Below are 25088 nucleotides of genomic sequence, written 5' to 3'. Positions count from 1 at the left end.
AGCAATAAAAAAAATGTATCCCTTGGGGGCAGAGGAACAAGTTTTACACACAACTTCTGATATATCATCATCACCGTACAAAGTTGTTTTTATTTCAGCTCTATTTTGGTCTCCACCAATTCCTGTGAAAAATCGGCTGGCTAGATACTCCACTATATGTCAACCATCTAGTTGCTAATCTGCCGTTAGGTGCCTGGTGGGTTATTTTAGGAGATTTTTTTGCTAAATAAACAGCTGCCTCCTGCTGCTGGAAACAAGGTTAATGAGAGTTGAAAATGCAGGTCATACAGTCAACACAATGAGTCAAAAGAGTCCAAAAAACCTCCATAGAGCTGAGGGGAATATATATATATATAGGCAATATATCGATATTATATCAACATCGGTATATGAGGCTAGATATCGTCTTAAATTTTGGATATCATAATATCGTAATAGGACACAAGGGTTGTCTTTTTTCTGGTTTTAAAGGCTGCAAAGTGATATCATTTTCTGAACTCACCAGACTTACTAGCTGTTTAATTATTTGCCTTTACCCACTTAGTCATTATATCCACATTATTGGTGATTTATCAACACTCTCATTGTGTTAACATTTTGTATAAGCACCATGAGTCAACCTTAAAATATCGGCGCAACATCGACAGTGATGTATTTGCTCAGAATTTTTTTGTCGCTTTGTGTAATGTAGGAGAAAATATTAATTAGTGCAGCTTTAAAGGCAATGAAGCCCTGTATAAACATCCTACTCCAACAACAACCTGCTACTGTAAATAGGCTTTGCAGCATTCGTTTCTTATTTAATGAAAACAATTACTGTAGGATTCATAGCTGTAGAAAATATATGTAAATACAGCACAAACAGTTGTTTTTTAAGAAGATATTTATGAGTCAAAGTAAATAGCCATATGCTTATCTTCCCACAACAATTCTAGGACATCGCTGTAAACCAAGTGTGTTACTGTGTGTGGCAGCCTCTGCACTACGTGTTACACGTTACAGCCCGATTTAGCAGGAGATCTTGATCTTTTAGCTAAGGTGGTCAGAGCTTCTGGAACTGAAAGTCAAAGTGAGACACATCCTGCAGTCACTCAAACTACTTAATCAAAACAGTAACAGGCCAGGAGGTCCAGTGTAAGCAGGGACTCATTAATCAGTTCAACGAGGCAGGTGCATCTAATTAATGTCCCTGACTTAAAGGACACCGATTCCCATTGGTTCTTGCCTGACCTAGGTGCAGCTGTTTGCAGCTAAAGAATCAGAATCGTATTCCGTTGCAACTTGAATTTCAAATATAATATGGCATTGTGTTCCAGGTTGCACTGTGATTGGCTACAAAAACAGAAGTCTCGACGACCCCTCTTGGGCTGGATCTCACTGTCCTTATTTGATGACTCCTCGGTCCTCGGCTGAACCGGAAGTTGTACTATTCCCCTTCGCGAAGGCTGTCTCAAAGCTCTTATTTCTGCCCCGAGGAGCGAGCATGGGGGAGGGATCACCGATGTGCTATGAGCGAGGAAACAGAGAGCAGCCTTCCTGTAAGCAGTGCAGCTGAAAGCTGTTGCTCGCTTCGCCCATACGGCCGACGAATTCACGTGACGCTTCAGAGGAAAGGACGTCTCGTCCCACAAAAAACACAAGAGGCTCGTTCGAGATGAACTGCGCCTTGTCTGTATAGTGGATGAGAGCAGGCGGCGGCAGCAGTGGGCGGTGACAAAAAGCCGCGGTCAAGTTGGACAGTTTAGAGCCGTTTCCAGCAGCCTTCAGGCTGAACAGGAGGTCACAGAAACACTCACATCCTGTTAGGTCCGATTCCAATTTAATAAAATATGATCAGATCCATATATCGGCTTGTACATACTCTCCAGTTGTTTTTATTAATACAATCTGTTGCAGATGTCAGTAAACAACAGACTGTAGATGATCATTAATCTGAACAGATTTAGTCTCTCTGACTTCTAAACGTCACTATTACCCACACAACGTGTTCTGTACAGAATAAGCCTTAAATCAGACATATAGCAACTAAAATCCCTCCAAATCAAAATCAATAAAAAGTTTATATGAAACATCATCATGTCGAGTCAATTCTGAACCAATCAGCTGTTAGATCAGCTGAGAGTTTCCCAGCATGCCCTGGGTCCGCCTGGGTCTTGCAGTTGCCTGGCTCAGAAAACTGCGGCCGCCTTGATCTCGTGAGGTTATCGTTGCCCACGTGTACATGACGTCAGAGCAAGTCGGATCAAATCAGACACAAATCTAACTGGCATGCGTTGGGCGGCAATCGCCGGTGATCGATTCTGCGCAGACCTGACTCACCTTGAACGAGCCTACTTCCTCGTTTCCCTCTCCTCCCATGATTTCCCTCGTGTCTCTCCTGTGCTTCCTCAGGGGGAGAGACTAAGACGCGAGGAAGGGAGGCAAGTGGAGGATCCCTCTCTCTCTCTCTCTCTCTCTCTCTCTCTCTCTCTCAGCTCCCCCATGGTCTTCTGGGTTGTTTGTTTGCCTGGTTTTGTATTTTCTTTTAGCATGCAACATCTTCATACACTATTTTCCACTCCCTGCATCACTCACATGCACTACTGATGTTACTGATTGTTCACATCTCCCTTTTGTGTGCTCTCCCTCTTTCTTTGTCTGAACTGTGAGCCAGTTCATGATGACAAGTAGCAGAGCAACCTGAAGCCGCTGAGCTGAGCTTAGCGATGCAGAGTGTTTGCAAAACTCTGCGTTATTTAATTTAACCCTTGTGTTGTCTTCGGGTCAAATTAGACCCATTTTTTCAAAATGTCTATATCAGAAATATGGCTTTCTTTTTAACTACCTAATTTGGATGATTCCATACATCGCGCTTCGCAAGTACAACAAAAGATAGGATCTCTACTTTCATTGACTTTTGGGTGTTTTATAAAAGAAATTAGCATTTGAAAGAAAAAAAAAACAGACTGAAAATTGACATTTACCCTTCTGTAATTATCCTTCCTTTAATATGAGTCTAAATAATTCATAATTTCTGCATTTTCAACTACCGAATTAGGTACAATTTCCTATAAATGAGGTGTACTGACCATGAATTCCAAAAATGAGTGTAAAACTGATAATAAGTTGGTGTTAGTGGTGTTTATACATGGTAGTGAACAGAAGCGTTAAACGTCAAAAAAAGAGCCAACAACATTTAAAAAAAAGTGGCGATAAAAGAGACGAAAACGTGAGAAGAAGGGTTGACTTTCAGGACGACAAGTACACGGTGGAATGGAAGACAACATGAGGGTTACAATGACGGCAGTGACAGTCCCTGAGCTGCTGTAAATCTCCAGTATCTTGAAAAATATTTTTAGCAACAAGAAAAGGTAAAGAAAAATATTTTGACATTTTGGGAATTTTTTTTTTTAGTTTTGCTGTTAAGGTATCTTGGTTGTTAAGCCTGTACATGAACCGAGATATAAATGCCACAGCTTCTGATTTGATGTGCTGTAACCATTTCTAGGCGAAGAATAGCTTGGTGCGGTAATTTATGTTCTGTTTAATCAAATCAAATGCAGCATGCTAATTAGTGAGCTTTACAGACATGCATACATGCTGGAAAGTTGCTGGAAATGTGTCATGTTTACATATCAGCCCTCTTTCTTCTTCTCGAGGTCACAACGTTGCTTTGATGTATTTCTGAATACTGCCATCTTTTTTTGATTACTGCATTGTGTGTGTGTGTGTGTGTGTGTGTGTGTGTGTGTGTGTGTGTGTCTCTTACTTGTTGAAGTGTGTGTCTGAGATGGGCATGCTATAGCAGCTTAAGACCTTCTTCAGTTCTTCCTGGGTGACGTATCCAGTGTGCTGAGGGTCACACAGCTTCAGAGCTGCCAGCACGGAACTGAGCTGCTCACACAGCTTGTCCAGCAGTGAACTCTCCACCTTAATATAGATATTGCGATGTCGATAAAAAAAAAATAAATAAAAAAAAACAATATATTGTGCAGCCCTAACACACACACACACACACACACACACACACACTAGCAAAATGTTAAATAAGCATACAGCAGTTTCTTCAGTTTCCTCTGGGACACCCAGGGTCTCAGCAGTGTTTGCAGGGGAGGGTGGTGGTGGTGGAGCAGAGGTGATGCTGGGGTTGAGCCTCTCCTGGTTGGCCAGCTGGATGACCCCGGTGTGTTCTGGGTCCAGTGCATTAGGCAGCTCTATGACCTGTGAGCTGGTCTGGGGCTGGGTCCCACCTGGTCTCTCCAGCAAATGTCGCAGGTCTGCTCTGTTCCAACCTGCCTCCTTCTGGAAAGAAAAAGCTATGGGAGCATTCTTTTTCAAATTGTATAGTCTCACAGGGACATAATGAGGGCAGATATCATAGCAGGGAGAGGTATCATCATGGGCAGCGTAGTTAGGGCAAATGTAGGACCCAAGTAAAAAACTGATCACCATGTCATAGAGCAGAGGGCATAGAGGGAAAAGTTAATCCGGGCTGACTGTTTAAGTATTTCCAACACTTAGAAGGGTATTAAAGCCATCATTATCAAACAATTAGTATAACTGTGTTGTTTCAAAAATCTGTTGCATTAAAAAAAAAAAAAATCGAAAAGTCATCAATAGAGAAGTCCAATCAAGGGATCGCATGAATTATTCGAGGAGGAATCGATTCCTTGCAAGGAGAATAAGGCATGGATACCCGACCCGAGCCCGACGGGTCCCGACGGTACCCGAAGAGCCGGGCCGGGTTCGGACATCCATCCATCTTCTTCCGCTTATCCGGTAACGGGTCGCGGGGGTAGCAGCTCCAGCAGGGGACCCCAAACTTCCCTTTCCCGAGCCACATTAACCAGCTCCGACTGGGGGATCCCGAGGCGTTCCCAGGTCAGGTTGGAGATATAATCCCTCCACCTAGTCCTGGGTCTTCCCCGAGGCCTCCTCCCAGCTGGACGTGCCTGGAAAACCTCCCTAGGGAGGCGCCCAGGGGGCATCCTTACCAGATGCCCGAACCACCTTAACTGGCTCCTTTCGACGCGAAGGAGCAGCGGCTCTACTCCGAGCTCCTCACGGATGACTGAGCTTCTCACCCTATCTCTAAGGGAGACGCCAGCCACCCTCCTGAGGAAACCCATTTCGGCCGCTTGTACCCTGGATCTCATTCTTTCGGTCATGACCCAGCCTTCATGACCATAGGTGAGGGTAGGAACGAAAACTGACCGGTAGATTGAGAGCTTTGCCTTCTGGCTCAGCTCTCTTTTCGTCACAATGGTGCGATAAATTGAGTGTAATACCGCACCCGCTGCGCCGATTCTCCGACCAATCTCCCGCTCCATTGTTCCCTCACTCGCGAACAAGACTCCAAGGTACTTGAACTCCTTCACTTGGGGATTCTTGGGGACATTCCCTACCTGGAGAAGGCACTCCATCGGTTTCCTGCTGAGAACCATGGCCTCAGATTTAGAGGTGCTGATCCTCATCCCAGCCGCTTCACACTCGGCTGCGAACCGATCCAGTGAGTGCTGAAGGTCACAGGCCGACGATGCCATCAGGACCACATCATCTGCAAAAAGCAGCGATGAGATCCCCAGCTCACCAAACTGCAACCCCTCTCCACCCCGACTACGCCTCGATATCCTGTCCATAAATACTACAAACAGGATTGGTGACAAAGCGCAGCCCTGGCGGAGGCCAACTCTCACCTGAAACGAGTCCGACTTACTGCCGAGAACCCGGACACAGCTCTCGCTTTGGTCGTACAGAGATTGGATGGCCCTGAGAAGGGACCCCCTCACCCCGTACTCCCGCAGCACCTCCCACAGTGTCTCCCGGGGGACCCGGTCATACGCCTTCTCCAGATCCACAAAGCACATGTAGACCGGTTGGGCATACTCCCAGGCTCCCTCCAGGATCCTTGCGAGAGTAAAGATCTGGTCCATTGTTCCACGACCAGGACGGAATCCGCATTGTTCCTCTTCAACCTGAGGTTCGACTATCGACCGAACCCTCCTTTCCAGCACCTTGGAGTAGACTTTACCGGGGAGGCTGAGAAGTGTGATACCCCTGTAATTGGCACACACCCTCTGGTCCCCCTTTTTGAAAAGGGGAACCACCACCCCGGTCTGCCACTCCTTAGGCACCGTCCCCGACTTCCACGCAATGTTGAAGAGGCGTGTCAACCAAGACAACCCCTCCACACCCAGAGCTTTAAGCATTTCTGGACGGATCTCATCAATCCCTGGGGCTTTGCCACTGTGGAGTTGTTTAACTACCTCAGCAACTTCCACCAGGGAAATTGACGACAATCCCCCATCATCCTCCAGCTCTGCCTCTACCATAGAGGTATTAGTCGGATTTAGGAGTTCCTCAAAGTGCTCCTTCCACCGCCCTATTACCTCCTCAGTTGAGGTCAGCAGCGTCCCATCCTTACTGTACACAGCTTGGATGGTTCCCCGCTTCCCCCTCCTGAGGTGGCGAACGGTTTTCCAGAAGCACCTTGGTGCCGACCGAAAGTCCTTCTCCATGTCTTCTCCGAACTTCTCCCACACCCGCTGCTTTGCCTCTTTCACGGCAGAGGCTGCAGCCCTTCGGGCCCTTCGGTACCTTGCAACTGCCTCCGGAGTCCCCTGGGATAACATATCCCAGAAAGACTCCTTCTTCAGTCGGACGGCTTCCCTGACCACCGGTGTCCACCACGGTGTTCGTGGGTTGCCGCCCCTTGAGGCACCTAAGACCCTAAGACCACAGCTCCCCGCCGCAGCTTCAGCAATGGAAACTTTGAACATTGTCCACTCGGGCTCAATGCCCCCAGCCTCCACAGGGATGCACGAAAAGCTCCGCCGGAGGTGTGAGTTGAAAGTCTGTCGGACAGGGGCCTCCTCCAGACGTTCCCAGTTCACCCACACTACCCGTTTGGGTTTACCAGGTCTGTCCAGAGTCTTCCCCCACCCTCTGACCCAACTCACCACCAGATGGTGATCAGTTGACAGCTCTGCCCCTCTCTTCACCCGAGTGTCCAAAACATACGGCCTCAGATCAGATGAAACGATTATAAAATCGATCATTGACCTTTGGCCTAGGGTGCTCTGGTACCAAGTACACTTATGAGCATCCCTATGTTCGAACATGGTGTTCGTTATAGACAATCCATGACTAGCACAGAAGTCCAACAACAAACAACCACTCTGGTTTAGATCAGGGAGGCCGTTCCTCCCAATCACGCCTCTCCATGTGTCTCCATCATTGCCCACGTGCGCGTTGAAGTCCCCCAGCAGAACTATGGAGTCCCCTACTGGAGCCCCATACAGGACTCCATTCAGGGTCTCCAAGAAGGCCGAATACTCCGTGCTCTTGTTTGGTGCATACGCACAAACAACAGTCAGAGTTTTCCCCCCCCACAACCCGCAGGCGTAGGGAGGCGACCCTCTCGTCCACCGGGGTAAACTCCAACGTAGCGGCACTCAGCCGGGGACTTGTGAGTATCCCCACACCCGCCCGGCGCCTCACACCCTGGGCAACTCCGGAGAAGAAAAGAGTCCAACCCCTATCCAGGAGTATGGTTCCAGAACCGAGACTGTGCGTAGAGGTAAGCCCCACCAGATCCAACTGGTAGCGCTCCACCTCCCGCACAAGTTCCGGTTCCTTCCCCCACAGAGAGGTGACGTTCCACGTCCCCAGAGCCAGCGTCTGCTGCCCGGGTCTGGTCCGTCGAGGCCCCTGACCTTCACTGCCACCCATGTGGCAGCGCACCCGACCCCAGCAGTTCCTCCCACAGGTGGTGGGCCCATGGGTTGGAGAGAGAGGTGCCACGTAGCTTTTTCGGGCTGTGCCCGGCCGGGCTCCGTGGCAAACCCGGCCACCAGGCGCTCGCTGACGGGCCCTCCATCTGGGCCTGGCTCCAGACGGGGGCCCCGGGCTTCCTCCGGGCAGGGTCACATCATCTCTACCTCGTTTTTTCATGGGGTTTTTGAACCATTCTTTGTCTGGCCCCTCACCTGAGACCACTTTGCCTTGGGAGACCCTACCAGGAGCACAAAGCTCCAGACAACACAGCCCTCAGGTTCATAGGGACACACAAACCTCTCCACTACGATAAGGTGATGGTTCCCGGGTTCGGACAGATATTTAGAAATGATGGTCGGGTTCGGGCCGGGCTCGGTCACATCAGCACGATAAGGCATTTGTTGTAAAATGGTGCTGCGGCTCCTTTAAGAGAGCTCAGTGTGTGTGTAAAGTGGGCAGAAGAGAGATAGAGAAAGAGGAAGCAGACGTGTAGATGCGACCGGAGCAGAGTTGGTGGAATAAGTTTAAGTTTTGTACACAGTGTGTGTGGTGTCCGAGATAAACCCCAGACTGAAAACCAAGTTCATTCATCGTCTCACCAGAAACGGGATTTTAACCCCGACGTTATATAACGTCGGCCCTGGAGGTAACGAATCTCCCCTGGTTTTCTGATCACGGTCGGAATCGAAGCAAGCAGGAATGGTTAACACATTGAACATTTTAAATTAAACAGCTTATTAACGTGAGCTTGTTCCCCCGTGTGCGCTGATGCGCTCATCTGTTGACATTTCCGAATGCCTTCCAGTTGCTTAATAAAAGCTTTCCACACAAACAAACGTACATGTGTCATTAGTATGAGAAAAAAAAACAACGAGATTTTAACTGTGTCGGGCTCGGGTTGGGCTCGGACATAAATATCATAATGCCTGACGGGCTCGGGCCGGGTTCGGACGGAAAAATTCGGCCCGATCCAGGCTCTAAAGGGGAAGTCTACTTTTTAGAATGAGAAAGAATCTTTAAAGGTCCAATGTGTGGGAATTTCTCCCATCTAGCGTTGAGATCATATATCAATCAACTCTCTCCCACCACGCAGTTCAAAGTAGGTATTACAGCTACGGTAGCCGTTCAGCGTCTCTTTCGATCCCCTTCATCAGGTCTTTCCATCTTTGGAAGGCAGCTCCAATGTTCACTCTTTTTTTATGATGACGCCGGTCTCTTGCTCTTTTCAAAATTTTTCTTTTTCTGGGTGAAGAAGAAGACTCCTGTTCCTGAAATTTGGATTTTGAATACGTGTGGTCCTCCATGTTTCCTTCTTCAAACTTGCCGGGGCCGGGAAGCTACGATACCCATTAGCAGCATTAGCAGCAGCTGTGAGTTTATCATGTGACAGCGAAAACGCAAAAGGAGGAGCAGTATGTCCTGTATGTTCCTTACCGGCTAATGTATATCAAGATGGAGCATGAATATGGCGCGTCTACTCCAGTTCATGCCAATGCAAATGTAAAATTTCAAGCCAAAAGGAATACTAGGAATTGATGGTGGAGGTAAATATTCATGAAAAAGGAGAAAAAGTTTGTGAACGGGGAACACAGATTTTGATAATGAACAACTAAACATGTTACACACTGGACCTTTAAGCGCATGGCAGCAAGCAATAACAATGCACAGCAATATATCCGATGCATGATGCTTGTTTTCAATCAAAACGGTCAACGTTACCATTAGAGCTGTGCTGAACAGTGTGAAGCTTCTAAGCGCCATTCCTAATGTTGACACTCGAATTCTGAAATCAACATTTAAATGCTGATTTAAGGGTGTGCCTCTGAAGAAAAAGAGCTGCGCTGAGCCGCAATGCCAAAATACTTCTACTTCTTGTTTTGACATTTGTCGACATGTCACTGCTAGTAGCTACTTGCTAGTTAGCTCCGTTGCCTGTTCGCTTTCTTTTCTTTGATGGAACTCCAAAATAACGTTATCCTGATGTTCCACCTTAAATTGTGTACTCAAGGGGTTCCGCGGCTAATTTATTTTGACAATGGCACCGAAACAGTTTTGCAATTTGTATGCGCCACAAAAGAGCATTAATAAAACACATTTGAAATGTATCAGAATTTTTTAAAAATGAGTAAAGATTGTACAATTTAGATAGTTAATGAATAAAGTATTAATCTCCAGAGGAATGTCATGAAATGAGTTATAAAATTAGAGATAAAATCCAATCCAAACACTTATATTAAAGGGCTATTATATTGGATTACATTAACAGTATATATATATATATATATATATATATATATATATATATATATATATATATATATATATATTAATGGTGTTGTGTTCACTCCTTCTTATGGTTATGATACACACTACCTTATAAGAAGCACTGTAATATTATGATAGTACTACTACTAAATGGCACAATAGCGCGTCCATCTGACGTCTATGTTACACGGTGAATCATAGCGAGTTTCCCGAGCTCTTGAATGCTTCCCCAGAGAGAGTCTAAAAACCATAGTTGGCTTACAACCTGCCTGAGTGAAAAACCTCATTATTGGCTGGCGGTGTGAGGACACTTTTGTTTGATCTCCCACCCGTTGAATAGATTATTAAAACAGTTGATGGATGGATTTTTTTTTTCCCTCCCATGCCATTAAAAGGAGGAGATTTTGGCAGATAGATATGTGTGATTCATATCTGGGAGAGGCTTCGCGCACACGCACACACACACACACACACACACACACACACAGACACACACACACACACACACACACACACACACACCTCAAACTTGGAAGCCAACCGTTGTTTTGTGAGTGGCGGCAGCAACATCAAACATAACTGTGAATTAATGGAAAATTCAACCCCCCTTCCCCTAAAGTTTAGTCAAACTCCAAAGTTTCATCCAGCTGAAGTAGACTGATTTGAAATTAAAGAGGCAGAACCGGATGCGGAGGCGTGTTGAAGGGGACGGCTGTCAGATGAACATATGGCTAGTGACTGAGTGGCTAACCAGTGGCCATATGCAATCATCTAATCACGTTTATGCCCATCAAAAAAGCTGTGGATGATGATTGGCTCATCTGTAAAGCTGTCTGGCATTTATATTTAAAGCATACACCTGAGCATGTGCCTTTGTCTCTTAGCAATCTGCTGCGATTACTCCCTTGTGTACTGTCTCGTCACATTCACAATCACTTCCATCTCGTCTGTTACAACCGAAGGGCTGTGCAAACAAGGGAGAGGTTTGACAGCGTTTTAGTGCGTCTTTTGAACAAGTAGGAGATTCATCACTTCATTAAAGTCTATTATGTGGGTCCCCCGTACTGACTCCTACCGTGTCCAGCAGGTGGGGAATCTCTTTCAGTTGAGGGTGAATGTCCTGGACATCCAGGGTGTCTTCTTCTAGGACAGGCTGCTCCAAAGCCCTGAGAGAGGAGATAGATGATAAAATCAGAAGCAGGGCATATGTGGCTGTCGATTCCAAAGACCTTGGTCTTGTCTCGGTCTCAACCCCTCAAAGTCTCGGTCTTGTCTCGGTCTCAACCCCTCAAAGTCTCGGTCTTGTCTCGGTCTCAACCCCTCAAAGTCTCGGTCTCGTCTCAGTCTCAACCCCTCAAAGTCTCGGTCTCGTCTCAGTCTCATCCCCTCAAAGTCTCGGTCTCGTCTCGGTCTCAACCCCTCAAAGTCTCGGTCTCGTCTCGGTCTCAACCCCTCAAAGTCTCGGTCTCGTCTCGGTCTCAACCCCTCAAAGTCTCGGTCTTGTCTCGGTCTCAACCCCTCAAAGTCTCGGTCTTGTCTCGGTCTCAACCCCTCAAAGTCTCTGTCTTGTCTCTGTCTCATCCCCTCAAAGTCTTGGTCTCGTCTCGGTCTCGATACACTCTGGTCTTGGTAATGACTTGGTCTCGGTTTAGGTGGTCTAGACTACAACACTGCCACCCATACACGATCACCAACTTGAAATAATTTTTCTGTGGTAAATTGATATGTAAATCTGCCAGCACCAGGACCTTAAAAGATCTCCAGAAATGTTCTGCCATGGTTTTAGATGGAGCAGTAACGAGATAGATTGGGGTTCTGGGTGAAAAACGCAAATGGCTGCATCGTTTTTTATGTAAATGATAATGGACTACATAGGCCTTTTCTCGTCCTAGCAACCACTCAAAGCACTTTACAACACGAGCCACCATTCACCCATTCACACATACATGTATACACTGGTGGCAGAGGCTGCCATGAATAAACATTCAAACGCCATTTGGGGTTCAGGCTCTTGCCCAAAATACTTTTAGACATGTAGAACTGCGGGGGGCCAGGAATCGAACCACCGACATTCTGGTTAGTGGACGACTGCTCTACCTCCTGAGCCACAGCGGCAAATAAAAGGACTGGCCCGTGTGTGATGGATTCAGAGACAAAATCCAGCTGACAAACAATAAGGTAGCATGGACATTGTAAAAAGGAGAATGTACTGCCCGATATCCCTCAGATGTACATGAATGTACTGTAGAATTCTGCATTGTTAAGGTTAGGGTCAATATTAAGTGCTAATGCAGGGTTGGGGGTGGTAGGTGGGTGTAAAATGCATCTGATAGCATCTCAATGAGAATTTAATTTCAAATGTCAGCTAACAATAAGGAGGCGGAAAGAGAGGACTTTCGAGATGGGGGGAAGAGCTTCAGGGAAATGGAAGGAGGACTGAAGAGGAATTGCAACCAAACCCGCGCAGAAAATAAATAGATGTGGAGAAGTCACAGGTAAGAAAGAGTGAGGGAGATCGACAGCGAGGGCGCAATGTCTGTCTCTCTGACACAGGGGGGAGAGAGAGAGAGATATGTAATGTTACCTCCACTGGAAAGTTTTAATAACGTTGTCTAACAAACAACTATTCATTTATATATCTCTCTTTCTCTCTCAGTGTCAAAACATATCAGGATTTTTAAACCCTGAGGCCACCCTTGTGAACCCATTTCTGTTGAGTTAGATGTTGCTTAGCCAAGCGAAACGACGGAAATGCTGGGACGCCATGGCCATGGTATAAGCAGGTATAATACCTGCCACGTTTGTACCAGGCGCGAGGCCCCCAGAGGCGCGAGGCCCTGTGCGGTCGCACAGCTGGCCCAAACTTATGCGACAGTTCTGCTATGACCTCACCACATGTGTAGGTTCCGTTGTTTTTTTACAAAGGGCTCAAGCTATCATTGTAAAACTGACCTGTCGGTGTGAAGATTTGGGTCGCCCTCGTCTCTGACCGGGCTCATGAAGTGGCCCAAGAAGTGTTTCCACCTCACTGGCCCTGTTGCTCTCACACCATAACTGCAAATACACACACATTTCCAAACTCCATGAAAAATATATTACACAGAATAGATGATAGCTGGATTTTAAGATTTAAAGAGTAAAGGGCAGGGAGGTTGAGGCAGAGTAGGTTGGTAGAAAGAGGGAAGAGAAAAGAAATATAAATTAATAAAATATAGCTGTCCCTACTGGTTGGTCAGCTTCTGGAAGGAGTGAGGGCTCATGGGAAATATAAAGCTGCTGAGAATGGCCCTGAGGACATCCTGTTTTACCAGGCCAGAGTTGGTGGTGTCAAAGGCCTGCAGCGCTTGCCACACGGGGGTAGAGTTCATGCACATCTGATAGGCAGAAGAACACACTGATGTACAAACATTCATGTTTTAGAGACAGACCTCTCTCTTGCTTTGTTTTTTTCTCTCTCTCCTTAATAAAGACAGGAAATGAGTCATCTCTGGTTTTGGTTGCCATGGAGAGCATCCCAGTGCGGCTCTAGGATGAGACAGAAGAGCCATCCGCGACTCTGCCGCCTTTCCCCCAAATTAGCCGTGATTAACACACTAACTCAGGAACTGATTTTTCTGGGCAAACATTTTAATTAGAAGTGTTCCCTCTGCCGTTTGAATCCTGACATGCCACTTAGAGCCAATTTAGCCCTGCGTCTGTAAGCAGGATAATGCAGGGGAGAAGGCCAGATGGTGACACGCAAACAGGGGGAACAAAACAAACAAAGTCATTCAGACAAGTCTGTGCAGTACCTTGTCGTAGAAGAGAGTCTGCAGCTTCCTGTGACGCAGGGCTGATGGAGCATCGTGTAGACTGGAAAGAGATTCTGCCCTCTGCTTCCTCTGTTTAACTTTCTCAGGTGGCGTTGTGCCTCGGCTGCACATTTCTAGAAAACAGAATCTTTACAATAACTCTTGGTTCCAGTGTTCACTTCACAAACGTGTTCAAGGTAGTTTAAAGCTACAATTGGATTTTGATTCGACTTTGCAATTCATTTTAATCATGTGTAGGTTTTTGGCCATGCCAGTGGATGCATAATGGCAGTGTCACCACTTTGGTCCACACTAAACTATCTTAAAAACTATTGAAATTTGGTGCAGATACCCATGGTGAGAAGAGGATGAATTCTAATGACTTTGGTGATCCCCTAACTTTTTCTCTCGCACCAACCTGAGGTTGACATTTGTGATTTTGCGTAAAATGTCTCAACAACTATTGGACACATTTCTATGTTCAGGTTTCCCCTTAAGCTGCCTACACATGATCCACAGTTTGTTTTCCTATGGGGAGAGCGGGGAAGACAAGCTTACCCTTGGCGTCAAAAGTTCAAATTATTTCAACTTTGACCACATTGCCACTAGTCTATATCCACAACGTTCCACTTCTGGGAATGCTCCGTTGTCGCCGGAAGTTCCGTCCCTCTTTTCGGCCGGATGTCTGTTACCTTCCTCTTTCTTTGTGTTGTAATTTTAAACTCTGGTGGATTTCTGAGGACTATGGTTAACTGCTCCTCAGATCTCTGCAGGGTAAATCCAGACAGCTAGCTAGACTATCTGTCCAATCTGAGTTTTCTGTTGCACGACTAAAACTACTTTTGAACGTACACGTTCCACCAAAACAAGTTCCTTCCTGAGACTATTTGGGAGCAGCACCGAGGCTCCGTCTGACGCTTAGTGCCGCCCAAGATGATTGTGATTGGTTTAAAGAAATGCCAATAAACCAGAGAACGTTTTTCTCCCATCCCAGAAGGCTGTGTGGACTTGCCAGACCCTCCTCCGCAGCGCTGTGGAGGAAGGTCTGGCAAAGCGAGACGTATCCCTGCGCTGCGCTTTGCCTCTCTGCTCTGCCCCCTGCCTCGCGGTTTTACAGCGGATCATGTTTAAACTGAATTGTAATTAATTTGGCGATCCCATGACCCTTAATCCAGCGCCATAATCAAGTTAACAATACAGTGCTGCAGAAATGAGTCTTAACCCCGGAAATGAGTTAGAAGTTTTGCACTTCCGGTTCCCTCGTCTCAAAGTTTTTTTTCAAATGTTTTGAATGGGTTTTTGGTTAGATGCCTGAAAAGGGGGTTAACACTGTACAACGCTGTACAATTGAGAGTATACTGACAGGGAACATTGTAGTGTGGTTTGGCAGGGCTACTTCACATGACCTTAATCTTCTGACAAAAGTAGTCAAGACTGCATCTAAAATCATGGGGGTTCCACTGGAATCGCTCCAACACATGTACTGGAAACACAGCACTAAGAAGGCACGAGGTATTATGCAGGATTCTAGTCATTCTGCATACAATCTCTTCTCCCACCTTCAATCAGGGAGACGTTTGCAGAGCATCCCAACGCGCACAACACGTTTTAGGGATAGTTTTTACCCCCAGGTAGTAAGGTTATTGAATGATAGCACAACAGGAAGGAGGGCTGTGGTCTGAATTTAGTCACTTATGTATATTGTGTTTGGATATTCCTAGATGTTTTAAATGTTATTATGTTTTTAAAATTGTTATTATTGACTGGTGCTGAGAGAGTGCCAAGGCACATTGTATTTCATTGCTGTGGTACTTCGTGCTAATATGCATATGACAATAAACATGAACTTGAACTTGAACACACGCTTAAGAGATTTTAAGGTTTTTTCTACGACAATAAGATGGTCAGTAAATACCCCTCTAGTGATTTTTGAAGATTTTGTCTTAGAAAAGTGACTAATGAGATTACAGAGATTGTTGGTGACTTCAGACGTCACCATGAGCTTAGTAGTAGAGATTTATTTTGTGGGTTACATTCATTTACTAATGTATATTTGGATGATTTACATAACTTAATGGACCAAGTTGTTCTGAAGAAGCTGCCCCCCGTGCTTTAACTTTACCCACGGTCCTAAAGTAGCTAGTTGTAAGACAATGACTATGTAGCTAACATATGGATAACCAGTGTTACATTAGTATTAGCATTTAGCTGAAAACAGCACACCCTCACAGAGCAGCTAGCATGGCTGTAGCCTTAAAAGTCGTGTTAGCATCTCAGTTTGTGTTCCCTGCTGCTATCTCTCATCGTGTTCTCTAAAATTCACATTTGAATTCCACTGTATCCATACCTAGCTTAGTGCAGACTGGAGCAATCTTGAAGTTATGGCTGTCATCAAAGCCTAGCTTGTCCAGGAACAGTTCATAGGAAATGGTGGAGCTGTTATTGGGACTGTAGTGATTCCACAGCCTTGAAACAAAAAAGAGCAAGCAGGTGCTGGGTGTTTATGTTTAGATAAATGGTACGGTTTCACAGGGGACATATAATGTCAAGAGCACCCATGTCAATGATGAGATGCTGATCATGCTTTATGCTTGACTCTATCTGTTACAACCATAGACTGTATATAAAGTCTATGCGTCCGTGTGTGTGTGTGTGTGTGTGTGTGTGTGTGTGTGTGTGTGTGTGTGTGTGTACGTGAGAGAGAGTGAAAGAGAGAGAGTCGTGAGCGCTTAAACCAATTAAAGCCATTGAAAATGAACCTGTCACACACAATCCTCTAGAGCCGCATCAAAAAAGTTGAGGAGCGTTTCTAGAGTGGATTTGACTGCAGGGCCTGAAGTTTTAAAAGTCAATTAGCTCTATCTCATCCTAAGACAATGGCCGACCACAAAGTTAGTGCTAGTGATCTCGTCCCAGCCGACACACGACTTCCCACCACAGGGAATACCGGTACTGTTGGATGACTGTCTGTGTGTGTGTGTGTGTGTGTGTGTGTGTGTGTGTGTTTGCGCACACTTTTTTAAGTCAGTATGTGTTCAGACATTCATATGTGGAGCTCAGATTTAACTTTAAGTGCATTTAAGCCCATTTTGCATCAAATGTTACACTTGAGTTTAGGGTTGGGCAGTATATTGATATTATATCGACCGATATATGAGGCTAGACATCGTCTTGAGTTTTGGATATCGTAATATAAGTGTTGTCTTGTTGCTACCGATAGCAATAATGGCCAAAGGGGAGAACGCCCAAATTGCGCCTGTACATCTCTGGGTTGTTGAAATGGTCTGGTAGAGTAATATCTGCGTGTGTGAACAATTTTTTTATCTGCTCGTGAGCATGTTTTATTGCGCTCGGGAGATATGACATGAACCTGACGCCATAATAGTAGTCAACCAGTCCTCATGTTCAGTGTTCATGGGCCGTTGCGTTTGGCTGCACAGATCTGATGTGCGATCTGTTGTGTCAAACCGTGTCAGATGAATACCACGGACCCCCACCTCTGAAACTCCTTGTCTGTCAGGTGGATGCAATAGTTGTCCAGGATGCGGCGGAACTCGTGCTGCTGGATGTGTCCTCCTCTGTTGTAGTCAAACAGGCGGAACACTCTGATCACGGTCCTCAGGTTGCCTCCGATCTGCGGGGGGTTCACACATAGTGATTGACAGCAAAAGCAACACTACACCTCGGCGGCGCCTGGTGAACTCCTGAACCCGAGCGACTTGTGAGGCTCGGCTCGCCGGAGCTTTCATCTCTGTGAACATGGTTATTGACACGCCTGCCTTGATCTGTGGAAGCCCGGGTCTATTCCCCAAAGTGCTGACAACTGATGAGGTGGGAGAGAGCAAGGAGGAGATGCAAAGCTGGCTGGTAGATGGATGAAATAGAGAGGAGAGAAGGAGGAGGGAGGGTACTAAGGGGGATAATGGGTCAGTAAAGCACAGACCAAACAGAGACCACGACAGAGGTTTGTCGTTCAGAACAGCAGCTTGAAATGGATGCACGCCTGTGTTTCATGGCTGAAAATTGGGAGATATACTTAAGGGTGATCTGATCTGAAGGATGATATCTACACATTAATAGAATACATACAGTAGGTATTTTAATTTAGAAATCTTAAATTACAGAGCTGAAATGATATCCAACTAGAGATGTTTCAGCTGCAGTGAGGCTATTTCTGGGATATAGAGAACATTTAACTTTAATGTTAAAGGTTATGAATAAATCATCGTTTCTATAGACACCATTGTATCTTTGCTGGTGAAAATAGATTACAAAAGTGTGTCATGATCAAATTCACGTGACAACTTGACAGCTCCATTAACTGCTGGGCAAATGAAAATATCGGAGTCTAAAAACAAGGTCATGGGCCAAAAAACAGTTCTTATAGATCATAATATGACACTACAAATTCCAATAAAACCAACTCAAATGTAACTTTGTAATTCCTTTTCAATTGTCAAGCAGTTACTTAAGACAGAAATGAATGAAATAACAACACACAAAAATGTATGAAAACTAGACTATACCATGTGGTTAATTCATGTAGACTATTTATTAATCCAATAACAAGAAAACATGCTAATGCATGATATATATTGTTGTGAAGATATAAAATGACCTATATCAGGATAGAAGATGTTGGCCATATCACACAGCCCTATTACCAATAGTCAATAGCAATATCTATTTTTTTTTTTTTTTAAGATTATTTTTTGGGGCATTTTAGGCCTTTAATTCCACAGGACAGCTGAAGACATGAAAGGGGAGAGAGAGGGGGAATGACATGCAGCAAAGGGCCTCAGGTCAGAGTCGAACCTGCGGCCGCTGCGTCGAGGAGTAAACCTCTATATATGTGCGCCTGCTCTACCAACTGAGCCAACCCGGCCACAATTGCAATATCTTAAAACATTTTTTGCCTTACTACAATGCAAGGCAACTGTGGTATGAGGTCGATTAGGGAAAGATTGTGTTTCCAGTTAATAAAAAGGCAAAAGTTAAATGCAGGTATGTAACTAGACCAAACTCTAGTACAGGCCTGGGCATTGTAGGGCCCCCGGGCCACATCTGGCCCTTTGGCCAAGCCTAACCTAACCCGTGTGAGGTCAATGGGAAGTTAGCAATTACACGTAAATAAGTGTACATCATGCATGGAATACAACTGCATTGCTTTCAATTTGAAGGCGACTGTTTTTTGTTGTTGCTTCTTTTTTTTGTGCGAACGTACACAGCTTCTTCTTCTCTGGTTGCAAGTCGCAATTAAAAAGAAGTAGAAGAAGAACTGCAATGTGTCGGACCCCTGTGTCGACGAGCCGCGAACTGAGCTCACGAGAGACGTTAGCACGGACGTGAATGAGCTGCTCAGAAAGAAAGGTCGATACAGAGTGACGAGTTTTTAACCAAACATGGACTTCTATGTATGTATTTACTGAAGTCAAAGGTAAAGCCGTGTGCTTAGTTTGTGGAGAACAGATCGCTGTGTTAAAGGATTGTAATTTGAATCGCCACTACGATACTAAACACAAAGAGAAATACAACAACTTGACTGATGCAGAGTGGCCACGGACATCTGAAGCTTTGCTAGTTAAGCTGCAAAAGCAACAAGGCTGAGATCCCACAAAACCGCCAAAAACAGTAAGCCATTTTCTGAAGGGGAGTTTATTAAAGAGTGTTTGGTGGACTCTGCTGCGCTAATATGCCCAGAGAAAAAAAGAGACGTTTGAGAACGTGCCGCTTTCCAGGCGGCACATTCTTTTTTATGCGCCGTCTGACATAAAATTAATACTGAGCAGAATTGAGTTTAGCCTATTGGTCCGGCCCTCCACAACAGTCCCTGTTTCTCACGTGGCCACTTGGGAAAATTAATGGCCCACCCCTGCTCTAGAACCATGCCTGAAAGTCTAACGTGCTTCATGGACATCCACCACCCTTCCACCCTCACTGCCTCGCTATGTAACGGACACACGACTTCCCGCATTGGTTCCGAATCCTCCCACTGGGAGCAAAACATGGGCTGCAGAACCATCCAAAGTGTGCATACGTAATTCCTAGGCTGCATTTAATAGAGGGTGCAATATTGGCCCTCCTTAGAAGATAACCAATATATGAGTCTAACTCTGACAAAGACAATGAGCAGTTAAGGATCAGAGTAGCAGAGCACTGAAGAGCTCGAGGCCCAAAAAGATTACATACATGTGTAATTTAAAACACCCTCACGCTCTGGGTAGCTGGATGATGAGGGTTTTGGATCTGGTTCACACTGTTAGAGCTCAGTTGCAGTCACTCAAGTCAGTCTGAGTGAGCGCCCCGGCCAAGTCCAGCCCGTCCCGCCTTCCACGCGACAGCTCGCTCCGTAGCTCCGGGGCGCCATGCTAACCGCGGAGGAACAAGAGCAGAGATACTAAATATACCCCCGGTGACTCTTGGGTAATCAGAGTCTTCTGTCGCCCAGAGAAGTCTCCGTCTAATTGCACTCTGATTAGACGAGCTGCCAAGTCTCTCAGTGAGAGGCGTGGGGGGGGAGCCTCCCTCATGTCCTGTTACACTGACATTGTCTCCACGCAGACACGAAATAGAGCAGATGGCGTAAAGTCAAGCAAAAAATATACAAGATGCTGACCTCTGAAATGATCCGGATCACCATTTCCTGCAATGCACCAGACTAGGTTGGGATTCCCATGTCTTTAGTTCTCTTTTGGATCACAGGGGAGGTGGTGCACAGCAGTAAAACTTTGAAAATCTCCACTTTTTGTAATCTAACAACTTCAGCTACTGCTCAAGCTTCCTTACAAGCATAACAATTAGCCCCGCATTTACACCACCTTTCATTCTGCCAGAGTCAGGGAGGGAAAGAGAGGCGCTTCACAGCAGCCTGTGCGTTTAAAAAAAGATCAAATGAAAGTGAATTTATTAAAGACAGATATAAATATGATTCTCTCCCCCCCCCTGCCATCCTCCCCGATCTCCCTCCCTCCCGCTCCAACTTAGAGGATTCTGTGCTAATTAGAAATGTGTTAAAATCACAAAGGAGGGAGCGAGGAGATCATACGGTATTAATGAACAGAGACAGAGGGATATCATCCAATCTCCATCTCCATCTCCATCTCATCTCTCCCTCTGCACACACACTCCCCCCCTCTCCTTTTATCTGCCTTTGTGTCCTCCTCTTCTCAATTCCCTCGCAAACTTTGTTTCCCTTTTCTTCCCCTTTCTTTCTTCTCCTTTTGTCTTTCAGCCCATGTCTCCCTCTGCCTTTTTTTCTCCTTCAAATTCCTTGATAATCTAGTTTGTTTTTATCTCCAATTTCCACCTCTTTCTTTTTCTCTGTCCCCCCCCTCTCTCCACTCCCCCTGTCCGCCGGTAGTGCCAGCGCTCCATTAGGCAGCTGTGTTCTGGTTGGCGTGGTTGGAGGCCTGGCGCTGTGCCGATCTCGGAGTGTCTCAGCAGCCCTCGCCCGTCCGTCTGCCCACCCAGAACCAGAAGAGGTCCTTAATTAATGAAAGCTCTGTTATTTTTTGTTTACCGGCCTGTTATATGCTAATCCAGCAAGCCCTGTGTGTGCATGCCCTCGATGTCTACTGTCTACTCGTTACCCTCTCAGCTGATTAGTCCATGATCTCAGCCATGACCCAAAGTCAGGTCTGATAGCTATTTTGATCACTGTGTAATTTCCTGCACGCTTAAAGGGTCCTTTCGAACAAATGGCAAAAGAACATTTTTCCTCCCTTACCTCTAGTGGTAGCTAGTCATGCAGATAGTTTTGGTTTGATGTGTCCCGGTATTGCGATATCTGTCTCTACCCTAATACAATGGAAGTGAATGTAATTTCATTTGTGGGATTCAATTATTGCATTAAAAAAAAAAATCAACAGCAATATCTCTTTCCAGACACAGTGTCTCTGTTACTTTAGAACACCCATTTTCAGAGGGACTATTTCTTTGGTAAAAAGTAGTTCCAATGAAAACTGTTCACAGTGAGGTCTATCCGGTGTAACTGGGACACTGTTGTAATTTTATTATGTACATCACAAATTAATTTCCACTCACCATTGAAAGAGGGCTATTTCAGGCATTCAGAGTTTGGAAAGTAAAAGTTAGCTTCCTTTTCTGCATGTTAGGAGACATTTGGAGAAATCCAAGCCTAGCTGAAACTCTCTAGAGTGAGTAATTAGTACAAAAGATGAGCAACTGTCTTACAAAATATCTGAGTCTTTGCACAACAGACACAACCAAAAAAATTCAAAGGTACAAAAAAGTAAACAATGCACAATACCTCTGAGCCCGAGCTTGTCGTATACGACAAAAAAACGGCATCTCTGATTCATAACTTAATAACTTTATAACCATAGTGAGTAGAAACATACCGTCTTCTGCAGCTTAAAGCTAACACTCGCCGTTCTGCTGATGTCTTTGGTGTCTTCATAGCACTTACAGAAGGTTTTGTATCCAGCCTGGAAATCCAGAGTTTTTTGGGGGCTTTGTGCAATATATTCAAACTGTTACATCCAAGTTTGACACACTTTATGTCCATAATTTGTAAATTTTTGGCCGATCGCCGCTAGCTCTGATGCTAACCGCCATTTTGCATTTCCCATGACACTCTGGGAGACCATTCTGACCAATCAAGAGCTTGTTTACGTCTTGTCAGCCAATGGAAGGCTGGTCCGTCATTGCAGACGAAACAAAGAAGCTTTGCGAATGTCTTATAAGGAAGGAAATGCATTTAACACATTTGGAAGGCCTCAAGGATACACACAACGCACCTGTCATGGTGTATTCAGACAGGCTTCTGTGATAATCATCCCAATAACAATCCATGGAGCGGCGGTGGTGTGGCTATGTCCTCCAGAGGACAGGTCATGTCACGTCTTGAAGTTTATTCCCCCCTAAAATAAACAGTATTGCGGTAGTAGCTGTTAGCTGCTCTCCGGTGAGTGTGTACAGCCAGATAGCCGTTAGCCGTTAGCTGCTAGCTGCCATCCGGTGAGTGTATTCAGCCAGGCTTTTGTGATAATCATCCCAATAGCGGCGGTGGTGTGGCTATGTCCTCCAGTTACTGAAGGCTAGCTTTAGCTTGCGCTTGGAGCAGCAAGTTCATCTGCCTGTTGCCCCTCTGTCTGTCTCGTTCTTTCCAACTCTTGTGAGGCTAGTTCTTCGTCTGTATACTCGGGTTTGAATAAATAAGGATGACCATCAAACTCAAAAGGCTCTTCCGTGTGTTGTATATCTGCTATAGTTACATTACTCCAAGCTTATTCCCTTATAAACAACTCCTCTGTATGCTCCAATCTGCACACTACTGTTTACCTTTTCCTGCTACAACTGAATTCCCAGGAGACAGCGCGATGCTACAGCTAAGCTTCAGTAACGCTATTACTGTGCAAGCCACAGACATCGTTTATCCCGTTTCCATGTAGTTACATATGTCACTGATATGGTCATAACCACTATAGTGCTCAGTTAACTATTTTGAGGGGGAAATAATCTAAACATTTCGCTGCAAAGGTATGATCTGTCCTATGCAGGACATCCACCAGACCACCGGGCGCTCCGTGGATTTTTATTGGGATGATTATCACAAAAGCCTGGCTGAATACACTCACCGGACGGCAGCTAGCAGCTAACGGTTAACGGCTATCTGGCTGTACACACTCACCAGAGGGCAGCTAGCAGCTAACAGCTACTACCGCAATACTGTTTATTTTAGGGGGGAATAAACTTCAAGACGTGACATGACCTGTCCTCTGGAGGACATAGACACACCACTGCCGCTCCGTGGATTGTTATTGGGATGATTATCACAGAAGCCTGTCTGAATACACTCACCGGACGGCAGCTAGCAGCTAACGGCTAACGGCTATCAGCTAGCAGGGCAAGCTAGCTACCGGCAGGATCGATACAAGGACCAGGGTAGGTGAAATTAAACAATGTCTGAGTTGAAAACGCATCTTGTTGACACGTAAGGGCCCTGTTCATGTGGCAGAGACATATTAATTGCATTTTGTGTCTGTTAAGAGGCACAAAGGCACTCTAAAACTTGCCCCAAACACTGCCGTTTTAGCTCAGGGGACGCTTGTACACGTAGCTGCAGCTTCTCCGTGTTACCTACACTGTTTTTTCTATCGAAAGTACTCGCGTAGCTATAGCGATCAAGATTAACGTAAAAATTGGCCGGAATTCTCCTTTAAGCATGAAACCTTCTCAGCTGGGCGTAATTAGAGTGATGATTGATGACTAATGTAATGTGTTTGCGCCGCAAATACAGTTTGACTTGGCAGTGTGTACGGAGGGAGGGTCACTTTTTTCATTCATGACGAAACCTACACTTCGACCTAAAACCACCAAATAAACCTGTAATGAAAGACCAAACCTGCATCGAAGAACATGACAGGATATCCAGGTTATAATAAAAATGTAAGTGTAGCGCTAATCCTCACGTCTGCTCTGTCTCCCTTCAGATTATGGCACTTGCATGTGATACAGACATTAGTTAAGTGTCACACACGAAGCTGCGTTTCGGTATATTCAGTCAAACTGTGCCGACTTGGAAACAGTGTGTAACGACGCGGCTTTAAAAGACATTCGACTCTCCTCTCTCTGTCAGCCAAAGCTCTGCCGTGCTTGCTCTGACCTTTTCTGTCACTATGAATTATGGGAAGGAGACAGGACAGCTCTCTGAAGAGGAGGGATGAAAGAGGGAGATGAGAGAGAGAGAGAACGACATGGAGAGTTGGAGGGGAATGAAGGGAGACGGATCACAAGTGGAAGCGGATGAGGAGAAACCACTGAGTGACAGAGAGGAGGAAAGAGAGGATAGCGAGAGGAGATCAGACAGCGATCATAAGAGAGCGCAGAGATGAACTTCCCTTTGTCTGTCAATTAGAGGGCTAATTTCTCTCTGGTTGGGCTCCAGAGTGCCAGAGACAGGCGGCATTGAAGTGGAGCCTAGAGGGATAATAAGGGGCTCTGGGACCATTCTGCTGCCGTCGCTCACTATCCAAACATTAGTTTAACAAAGGCACTGCATGACCTAAACAACATGGAGGGTCTACAAGAGGGCTTCCCAGGAATACTGGGCTCCAAAAATAGATTAGCAGATTAGAACACAGACCCCCATTTGATGAAGATTTACTCCTGGGAATCCCCATATGGGAAGCTCCCTGCTGTTGTGTTGCTGTATTTAGGAACTGCTGCACAACTATTAGGAGAGACATAATTTGAGAATCCAAATCAGGCCCCTAGACCAGTTTGCCACTATTCTGATACATTGTGCTCAAGAAG

At 45.6% G+C, this 25088-nt stretch overlaps 1 protein-coding gene across 1 annotated transcript in view; it reads right to left on the bottom strand.

Annotated features, from left to right (window-relative positions):
• Positions 1-25088, bottom strand: part of efcab6 (EF-hand calcium binding domain 6) — a 74787-nt gene that overhangs the window by 27569 nt on the left and 22130 nt on the right. Inside the window, exons 6-13 of the mRNA XM_035995942.1 lie at positions 17309-17445; positions 16159-16277; positions 13812-13945; positions 13246-13394; positions 12973-13074; positions 11096-11186; positions 4036-4281; positions 3749-3873 (exon numbers count right to left, since the gene is read on the bottom strand). Coding sequence (XP_035851835.1) covers positions 3749-3873; positions 4036-4281; positions 11096-11186; positions 12973-13074; positions 13246-13394; positions 13812-13945; positions 16159-16277; positions 17309-17445 — 1103 coding nt within the window. The remainder of the gene's footprint in view (positions 1-3748; positions 3874-4035; positions 4282-11095; positions 11187-12972; positions 13075-13245; positions 13395-13811; positions 13946-16158; positions 16278-17308; positions 17446-25088) is intronic.

This window comes from Sander lucioperca, chromosome 20 (genome assembly GCF_008315115.2).
Source record: "Sander lucioperca isolate FBNREF2018 chromosome 20, SLUC_FBN_1.2, whole genome shotgun sequence".
NCBI lineage: Eukaryota > Metazoa > Chordata > Actinopteri > Perciformes > Percidae > Sander > Sander lucioperca.
Note: the sequence above shows the minus strand (reverse complement) of the source record. Positions and strands in the feature narration are given on the sequence as shown.